The sequence below is a fragment of the Neomonachus schauinslandi genome, chromosome 9 (assembly GCF_002201575.2).
Source record: "Neomonachus schauinslandi chromosome 9, ASM220157v2, whole genome shotgun sequence".
Taxonomy (NCBI): domain Eukaryota; kingdom Metazoa; phylum Chordata; class Mammalia; order Carnivora; family Phocidae; genus Neomonachus; species Neomonachus schauinslandi.
Genome location: NC_058411.1, coordinates 89,431,106 through 89,441,662, shown reverse-complemented (window position 1 = coordinate 89,441,662; position 10,557 = coordinate 89,431,106). Strand labels below are relative to the sequence as shown.

At 36.7% G+C, this 10,557-nt stretch overlaps 1 protein-coding gene across 1 annotated transcript in view; it reads left to right on the top strand.

The window, feature by feature from the left end:
* FAM227B (family with sequence similarity 227 member B) overlaps nucleotides 1-10,557 on the top strand; it is a 207,468-nt gene that overhangs the window by 173,617 nt on the left and 23,294 nt on the right. The window contains 1 exon segment of the mRNA XM_044917859.1: nucleotides 3,786-3,948. Within this exon segment, the coding sequence (XP_044773794.1) occupies nucleotides 3,786-3,948 (163 nt within the window).

Below are 10,557 nucleotides of genomic sequence, written 5' to 3'. Positions count from 1 at the left end.
TATAAAATATATATATAATATATATATATATAGCTTATATATATATAAAATATATATATTATATATATATAGCTTATATATATATATAAAATATATATATATAATATATATATATATATATATATAGCTTACAGTGCTGCCAAGAATAGTTTGTAAGTCCTTAAAATAGAAATTGGTGATCTCTAGGAGTCAATTTGGGATCAATGATGCTATCACACCATTGGGGGTGGGGGACACGTACAATATTGCTGGATTTAGAAATCAGGAAATGTAAGAGAAATTGTATATGTGATCTTCAGCAATCACTAAAAATGGCTCTTTGTACCTTGTTTACAAATTGAAGAAATATGGACAGGTGGATTTATAACTGATTGAACAACATTTTTCAGATGACGCTGTTAAAAGATAGAAAGCAAATTGCAGATACACCTTTGGTAATGCACCACATCACTGCATCATTGGCCCTGTCCTATGTAGATTATTTTATCAACAACTTGGATGAAAATATGGTTGCTGTTTTTATTAGATATGTAGATGCCATAAACCTTGGAAAAACTACAAACACATTGGATGACCAAAAGTTTACAACAGTCAAGTATTGGGCATCAAGTATCTTAGAGATAAAGTTTTATTATGGAAAAAGCATAAAGGTCCAAAATTATAGCTGCGTAAGTATAGGATAACAAAGCCAAGGGATAGAGGCATCTGAAAAGATTTAGAAATTGTCTTTTAAAGTAAGCTCTGTATGTATCAACAGAGAATGTTGTTGACCCCCAAATCTACTGCATTCTTGAGCTATTTAAACAGACGTGTGAGATCTACTCTATGCTGATTAAACAATTGTGTATTATGTTCATTTTGGAGCTCCACATTTTGAAAGGGTGTAGACAAACAGAAGTGGTCTGAATAGAAAATAATCAGGATGATGAAGGGCTTTGAAACCATATTTTTTTCAGCAATCACCAAAATATTTAAAGGTATTTCCACTAGAAAAAAAAAAAAAAAAAAAAAGACTCTGGTGGCCATAATAACTGTTTTCAAGTATGTAGAGAGCTACTGTAGGAAAGCAGGATTAGGCTTTTTCTGTGTGGCTCAAAATTTTTTTTACCAGTACAAACCAAAAAGTTTTTGTTTAGCCATAAGTGAAAGCTATAGGGAGACAGTTTTCCATTCATCATAAAGAATTTTCTAAGCATAAGTGTTGTCCAGATGTTGAATGGGGGCCTGTGGCTTCTCAATGCCATTATGAACATTGGCAAGGTGCACAGGCAAACCTCAAAAATGAAAGTTTAGCTTTCTAGTCATCATCAGCAATTATCCTTTAATAAATTAACCAAAAAAATTAAACACCAAAATCATCCCTTGGACTTTCTAGCTCTTCTCTTGTAACACTTCCAAAGTTTATAGATTGCTTGGTTCTCCAATTTAGTACTAGGTTGACTCTTGACTATAAAAGTCTTGTTTGGGCGCCTGGGTGGCTCAGTTGGTTAAGCGACTGCCTTCAGCTCAGGTCATGATCCTGGAGTCCCGGGATCGAGTCCCGCATCGGGCTCCCTGCTCGGCAGGGAGTCTGCTTCTCCCTCTCCCACTCCCCGTTTGTGTTCCCTCTCTCGCTGTGTCTTTCTCTGTCAAATAAATAAAATCTTAAAAAAAAAAAAAAAAAGTCTTGTTTGATGGAACCTTAAAGTTTTCTGATAATTTTCTGCCATTGTCTTTTGTGGGATAGATGGAAGTAATGGAGCTTCTGCTAATTGTTTTGGCTATTTGGAGTATCTCTAGCAAGAGTTCTTTGGGCAACTTCAAACCTTCCACTTTAAAGTATCTAAGAAAATGGCTAAGGCTCCACAAAACACTGGATATGCATTTAATACCTAGTTCTGCTTTTGTCAGGTTGAACTACCCTTAAAAAATCAGGGGCCATTAGCAAGGAAGAAGCAGGTATTAACTGTGGTTTTCCTATTTTAAAAATGGATAACTGCAGAAAAATAACAGAAATGTCTATTTCTAGAATTTCAGTAAGATCTAGGCTCTATCTTACAATATCCAAGGCAGAAGCCAGGAAAAGGGTCATAAAACATCTTTCTAGACAAGCAGTATTTCTTTTTAATCTAGACAAAGCGTGGTCTGATTTTGCATGCAATTTAAAGATTACTCAGCCATCAAAAAGAATGAAATCTTGCCATTTGCAACAACGTGGGTGGAGCTAGAGTGTATTATGCTAAGTGAAATAAGTCAGTCAGAGAAAGACAATTATCATCTGATGTCATATGTGGAATTTAAGAAACAAAACATATGAACATAGGGAAAGAGAAGGAAAAATAAAATAAGAGGAAAACAGAGAGGAAGGCAAATCATAAGACTCTTAACTATAGGAAATAAACTGAGGGTTGCTGGACGGTAAGTGGGTGGGGTGATGGGATAACTAGGTGATGGGCATTAGGAGGGCACGTGATATAATGAGCACTGAGTGTTGTATGCAACTGATGAATAACTAAATTCTACCTCTGAAACTAATAATACAGTATATGTTAATCAAATTGAATTTAAATAAAAAATTTTTTTAAAAGATCAGGCTAGATATAACCTAATGTGAATTTTCATGGGAGATTGAGATGGAGTAAATTATTTATGTAATAGGAAATATGTCTGATTTTGACATTGAGTTTTCACCATCAAAGAATTGCTTTTGATTATGATAGTCCTACTGTTCAAAATAATTATGGAGCATCTCTGAAGGAAAGCAATGAAAAAGTGACCATAAGCAAAAGAAACACAAGAGAACTTTTATGTATTAGTAAAAGCAAATGAGAATAAAATCTTGCTTCCTCACAGGAAGTGGAAATAATAAATCTCTCATCTATGCATTGCAAAAATGGAGGAAAGACATAATATATGTAGTTGCTATACTGACCTTGTATCCCACAAGAAGCCAGTAATAAGCAATTATATTTATGGTCACGTTCCCTGACAGAGAATTCACGGTCATCAGTTTTTTCCATCAGCACTTTGGTTACATTATCCACCTGCCTTCTGGCTTCCTTTGTTCTGATAAAAATTCAGCTTTTAATCTTATTGGGGTTCCCTTATATGTTGTTTTTCTCTTGCTGCTTTTGAGATTTTTCTTTTTGTTTTGGTCTTTCAACACTTTGAGTATGATGTGTCTAGGTGAGTATTTTTCCTACTTGGAGTTAAGCTTCTTGGATATGTTTTCCACAAATGTTTCGAGGTTTTGGTCATGTTTTTCTTCACATTTTTTCCTGTCCCTTTTTCTGGAGTTCTGTTCATTTTCTTCTTTCTTTTTTATTTCTGTTCTTCAGACAGAATAATCTCTATTAACCTTTATCAAGCTGATAAATAAGAAGGCTAGAAGGGTCTTACTGCGTGAACTCACAGATTCACACTATAGTAAATTTCTTTATTTAAGAAGATGCTTGGAGTGCCTGGGTGGCATAGTCAGTTAAGCGTCTGACTCTTGATTTCGGCTCAGGTCAGGATCACAGGGTCCTGAGATGGAGCCCCGCATGGGGATCCCCACTCAACAGGGAGCCTGCTTGGGATTCCCTCTCCCTCTCTCTCTCTGCCCCTCCCGCCTGTGCTCACTCACTCTTTCTCTAAAATAAATAATAATCTTTTTTAAAAAAGATGCTTTACGGAGTTTCTTTTTATTTATTTTAGTATACCAAATAGTAACTTTATTTATAGTTACAATGAAGTTATATTTATTTACAGTTCTTTAAAAACACATAAAAGTAATAATTGACTTGATTTTTTTCTTTCCTTTACAGTCCCATTATATTAGCACTGGTCCAGAATTTAACCGTGTGCTCTTCAATTTTGGAGGTCAGAGTCCACTGATTTTATATTACCTTAAGATGCATGAGTTGGCTGGTATTTCCAAAGCCCCTAGACAAACCAAGATTAAACTTACTGAAATATCACAAGAACCATATCCTTTTTAAGCTTTGCTTTAACGTTATCTTTTTCTAAAATGTTCAAAACTTTTTACTAAATGTCACAGTCAAGAAAAAAGTTTAGTGCATTTTTTAACCAATGTTTTTTACTTAGCATTTAATTATATTCAAAACTTTCATAGCATGTTTGGCTAAAGTATTTTCTCTTTTAGGTCTAAGGCTGTGATTTTGCATGCAAGAAAAGTTTTAAAAAACATAAAGCCCAGGAACTGGCATATATAGCTCTTTAGTAAAAGACTGTTAACTGTTCAGAGTTCAGTTTTAAGCATTTGTCAGACTGTGGATCATGGGCTTCTAGGTTTCTCCAGAGGAAAGTTTCAAACATGTTTTAGCTGTGTAATTCTTTGTTCCAAAGAAAATTTGTTAGAAAGGTTAATATGTAAAATGTAATATAAATGAAATTGGAGCTCTTTCATTGCAGCAGGGGTGAGGGGCCCAGAGTTCTGTACACTTCTATTCCCCTACCCCTTCTGCATAACCCATGCTGGCCCAGCCCTCACTGGGGCCTCGGATGAACCCCAAAGGGATCTAATACCATGGTCTCCAAATGGAAGTGGACACAACTCTGGATAGAAAAATATATATGTATATATACATATATCTATATCTCTATTTTAAGATAAGTAAACTGAGGCACAGGAAAGGTAACTTGCTAAGTGATGGCACTTGGAATCTATCCTTGGTAGTCTGGTTTCACAGCCAGTACACTCGCATCCTCCTGTTTACCCAGGAGAACTGTGTAGCTCCTGAAGAAAATAAAAGTCTATTCTGGTCTTCTAAGGATAATCACAATTATGGTTTGGGGCAAGGGTGGTAAGAGGCAGAGAAGTCAACAGAGGACAAAAAAGAAAGGATGCCATGATAATGTTCCTCATATTTGAGAATAGTTATTTGAAATTTCTACAGTTGGTTCTGCATTAAATTACCTTAGAAGTTTTTCTCCAGACATGTAAGATTGCATGACCATGCACATTCTATTTTAAAATCCTTTATTTACTGAGAGATGTTTCTGATACACTTTCTTAAGCCCAAATACAGAGCAATAACATATTTGATCACTATGCAGTTTTTAAATCAGAGTCTTGTGGAACAGATACATTTAAAAATAAATTTAACGTTATAGGTAATATTTCTTTTGATTTGGAGTCACTTGCCGAAGTCATAAGAGGGAAGATTGCTTTATTGTCAATGTTTTAGAATTCATATATAAATACTGAGAGACTGGAGATGTTTGTGGAAAGGAGGAGGAGGGGAACAAATGTAATTGTACTTCACAGGGGTGCTCATGATTCTGACAGGATTTTTAATGAATGTCCATAAGGAAAATAATAAACTTTTTTGCTAATGTATATTAAACAATTATGAGTAGAAAATTTGAATATTTTTTATGCACGGTCTTTGAATATTTTCTTAAAATTGATCACTTAGTATTAGAGTTGAGTAAAATGGCAAAAATTTTTATTTTGAGGACCTCAGAGCTGAATATGTAATGTGTCTTTAAACTGTGTAGAATCATGTGCAAAATGTATTTGGAGCTCTTACTTTTCCCTTCTCACATCATCTGTGTTTTTATAAATCATCTCATCCTTTAATGTGTTGAGAGTAGACTAACAAAAAAAAATACCTGGAAGTCTGATATTTTTTTCCATGTGAAACACAAATTATTTTTTTACAAGATAAAGAAAACTCAGGAACACAGTGTTGGTGTAGTTTGTAGTTTGTGTGGTGTAGTCGGTGTAGTTGGTGTAGTTTGTGTCTCATTCCATTAAAAAGGAATGTCCATAGGCTGTGTCTATGTGTGGGTCCTGTTAAAAAGAAAGGTCTGTGGACTGCATCTGTATTTCTAACATGAATTTAGAAGGTTCACATTTTGTTGCAGTTTAGAAAAAAAATCTGAACTCAGTGCAGTATCATAAAGAGTGCATTGTGTTACTACAAAGACATGCTCCAACCATCACATATGCATATACAGACTTACTAACATGTAAAAACTGTCCAGGGGTGGATTGTTAAACTCTACAGTTGAAAATAATATGGGATATAGCAATACTTAAACCAACATAAAAATAAAAGCTATACAAGAAATCACCTGTTGTTAATTACCTGTGATGTGGGAGAAGCAAGTAGTCAACAGGGGGGGGAAAAAAGAAAAGGAAGAAATCCTGAGACTCATGAAAGGTCATCAGCTCTGTATAACACTTGATCTTCACACAGTAAGAGTCCGGTGGGAAACTCTTCAGAGCCATGTGCAACTTCTTTTCACTTTTATTTATAAAAATATTTCCAATAATCTTTGTCACATGTGCATACATAGATTTTTTCCTCACTAATATGTGAATAACAACTTGTCAGTTGTTACTAAAATTACTATCAAATATATTTTTCATTTCAAGTCACTGACATTTCAAGTAATTAACATACACTAAGGATCTGGTAATCACATTTTTATGAAGGAAAGATTAGCTAAAAGACAGATGTTCGAAAAAACCTCTAATCCAGAACCTTCCCACCTAGTTATTTTTCTAGTAAAGATAAGATAAAATACTTTTTTCCCTCAGTCCTTCTAGAATTATCAGGGTGAAATGTATAGGAAGGCCTACACTGCTAGAAAGTTTTTTCCATTATCTATGAGATTATACCCCAAAAATTTAACCCTCATTTCCCTTCAGCTTCAAAACTAGGGGTGTGGATATGACAATATTATATTTTAATGAGACCTTTCAAATAATAGAGACCACATGTTAGCTTCCTGGAATGGGAGGTTTTTAAAAAATATGTTGAAAACACCCAGCCCTGAAACCCTGTAGCAACACAGATACCCTCCACCAAAACATGATGGAGGACTGATACTTTCTCTAGTCATCTGCAAAGAGGAAGAACAGGGACAAGGTATGCCAAGGCTAGGGAAAGGAAGAGAACGAAGTGGGGAGATAAGGGAGTAGAGAGGAATCCCAAAACCCTTGGTTGCACTGAAGGAGTCTCTAAAATTTACTGTAATTTGAGCCCAGATTTGAGCTTCTTCTCCATCTGTATCAAGCAGATGGATTGGACTAGATAAATTTCAAGTCTTTTTGAATCCTGAAATTTATGATTCCGTTGGAGGAATTTGATTTTCCATGCTGTCAGTGGATAAACTAATAAATAGCTCAGCTTTTTCTGAAATGACAACATTCTCATTTTGTCACCTCACTGTAGAACAAGGTTCTTCAGAGTATACACTTAGTTGTCAGCTTCCCTAAAAGGCCACCAGAATAACCAGTTGACCAAGTAAAGCTAAGTAAGAATATCAATTTAAAAGAACTTTAGTAGTGTCTCATAATGGGTAAATTCAGGGATGATATTTATAGGGATTTAGGGCCTAAGTTGGATGATTTTGAGTCAGGCTATGCAAGGCAGGGAATTATCTGGGACTGGGCAGTGTTTAATTGGATTGGTGGGCCCAGTGAAGCAAGGGTCTTGAAGGGAGTTTTGATGATCAAGCTACTGTAACTGGTTCAAAGTCTTTTCTTTCAGGAGAAAGCATTTCCTGGAGCAAGTAGCTAAGGTATTTTTATTCTTATTGTCAGCATTATTAAATATAGGGACGATAAAAATGTATGCATAGTCCCCAAACTTTTTAACACAGGGACAGCTTAATAAGACATTAGTCAATCGTATTTCTACCTCCTCTTAACAACAGCAATTAGACATCCATCTGCAGACAAAAGTACCTTTGTGGGGAACTGTGGGAGCAGCACCATTCACCAAGGAAACTGAGGGGCGTCTCACCCAACTGTGCATCAGGTAACAGGCATACAGACCTCAGTTCTGGCTTTGGGCCCCATAGTGGCCTGTGAAACAACTCTGGCCCCTCATGGCTACAGTCTGGGGACCCCTGGAAAACATATCACAGACAATCACCTATGGATAGGAGGGCCTTTGTAGAAGTTCAGGTTTCCAGTAGAGAAGTTCCAGTATTACAGGAAAACACACACACACACACACACATATGAATGTGGACACACTGGAGAGGGCAAGAACAGCTTGAGTCCCCCAAAGTGGCACAGCTTAAGGCCAAGAGAGATCCTCTTGGCTGTGATTTCTTACATGGGAGAAAGTGAGAGTGTGTGAGTGAGCACTCAGCTTTCCTAACTTTGTGGGTTGCTGCCAGAAAGGCCCATTTCTCTCTTACCCCACTTATCATTTATCACTGAATCATGAGCTGTTTGACTTGGGGAGCAAGAAGAGACTGGAAGAGTGACAGATAGGACTCTCAGAGGGCATTAAAGGGATGCAGATCCTACTAACTATGTCATAGACTCCATCAAGAAGCCTGCACACAAACCACTAGGGACACCTCACCCACAAATTTTCCCAACCGTCTCATGGGTACACCACCCCCACCCCCAGTGCTTTTGTGCCTTACCCACACACGCTCACACCCTGTGGACAGCTCCCTGTTCATGCTCCAAATGGCAATGGTGAGAGCAAGCTTTGGCAGATGGCTGGTGAGCACACACAAAAACCTGTGCCAGCCCAAATCTTGGTTCAGGGAGAGACCACAAACTTGAGCTTTAATCCACCTTTGGGAAAACAAAAAGAAGACTGTCAGCCCTTGCTCTGGTATGCTACAGGATCAAGAGAAGACATACAAGCTTAAGAATTCTGCCACAAGGGGGAGCAAGAAACATGGAACAGGTATATCCATAGACGGTCTGCGAAAGCCTCAGAATCCCTAGCAGGGCTGATGGAAGGTATTTCTTTCCTGAAGGAAGTTAGCAAAGCCTAGAGGAGGTGACTGCTAATTCAAATGTGAAGACAGCAACACAAAATTTCAAGGAAAATGAAGGATCAAGGAAACATGACATCACTAGCTCACAATAATCCTTCAGTAACCAATCCCAAAGACATGGAGACCTTGATTTACCTGATAAAGAATTCAAAATGCTGTTTTAAAGAAACTCAATGAGCTACAAGAAAACACAAAGATAATTCAATGAAATCAAGAAAATAATACATGAGTAAATGCAAGTTTAACAAAGAGATAGAAATAAAAAAAACTGAATAGAAATTCTGGAGCTGAAGAATATAATGAATGAAATGAAGAATGCAGTACAGACCATCGATAACAGAATGCATCAGGCAAAGAAAGAATCTGTGAGGTAGAGGACAGGAATTTTAAAATTATCCAGTCAGAGGAGAACAAAGAACAAAGAAGGAAGAACAGTGAAGAAAGCCTGCTTGTTCTGTATGATACCATCAAAAGAAATAATCTGAGAATTAACGGAGTTCCAGAAGAAGAGCGAGAGAAGAAAGAAGGGAGTTTAATGAAAGAAAAAATGGCTGAGAACTTCTCAAATCTGGGGAGAGATTTGGATATCCAAGTTCATGAAGCTCATGGGTCACCAAACAAATTCAGCTTAAAGAGATCTTCTCCAAGACATGTCATTTTAAACTGTCAAAAATCAAAAACTGAGAGAATCTTTTTTTTTAATATTTTATTTATTTATTTGACAGAGAGAGACATAGCCAGAGAGGGAACACAAGCCGGGGGAGTGGGAGAGGGAGAAGCAGGCTTCCCGCTGAGCAGGGAGCCTGATGTGGGGCTCGATCCCAGGACCCTGGGACCATGACCTGAGCCGAAGGCAGACGCTTAACAACTGAGCCACCCAGGTGCCCCCCAAAACTGAGAGACTCTTAAAATCAACAAGAGAAAGTAATCTCATAACTTACAAGGGAACCTCCATAAGGTTGTCAGTGGATTTCTCAGCAGAAATTTTATAGGCCAGGAGACAGTGGGATGATATATCCAAGGTACTGAAAGAAAGAAAAAGCCAGCCAAGATTATTCACCAAAGTTGTCCTTTAGAAATGAGAGACAGAGACTTTCCCAGACAAAGCTCAGGGAGTTCATCACTACTAGTCTTGCCTTACAAGAAATGCTAAAAGGAGTTCTTCAAGCTGAAATAAAAGAATGATAATTAGTAACATGAAAGCATATGAAAATATACAACACGTTGAATGTATATTGTTTTATATACTGTGTTTTTATGGCATAAAAATAGACACAGAGGTCAATGGAATAGAATAGAGAGCCCAGAAATAAACACTCACATATATGGTCAACTAATATTTGACAAGGGAGCCAAGAATATAGTCAGTGGGGGAAAGGACATTCACTTCAGTAAATGGTGTTGGGAAAAGTGGAAAATCATATGCAGAAGAATGAAATTGGACCCTTATCTTACACCACTCACAAAAATTAACTCAAGATGGATTAAAGACTTAAACTTAAGACTTGAACTTGTAAAACTTCTGGAAGAAAATATAGGGAAGATGCTCCTTGATTTTGGTCTTGGTAGCAATCTTTTGGATATGACACCAAAAGCACAAGCTAAAAAGCAAAAATTCATAGGTGAGACTATATTAAACTGAAAAGCTTCTGCACAGGAAAAGAAACCATCAACAAAATGAAAAGGCAACCTACAGAATGGGAGAAAATATTTGCAAATCATATATATAGTAAGGGGTTAATATCAAAAATATAAAAGAAACTCATACAACTCAATAGTAAAAAAAAAAAATCCAATTAAAAATGTGCATAGGAA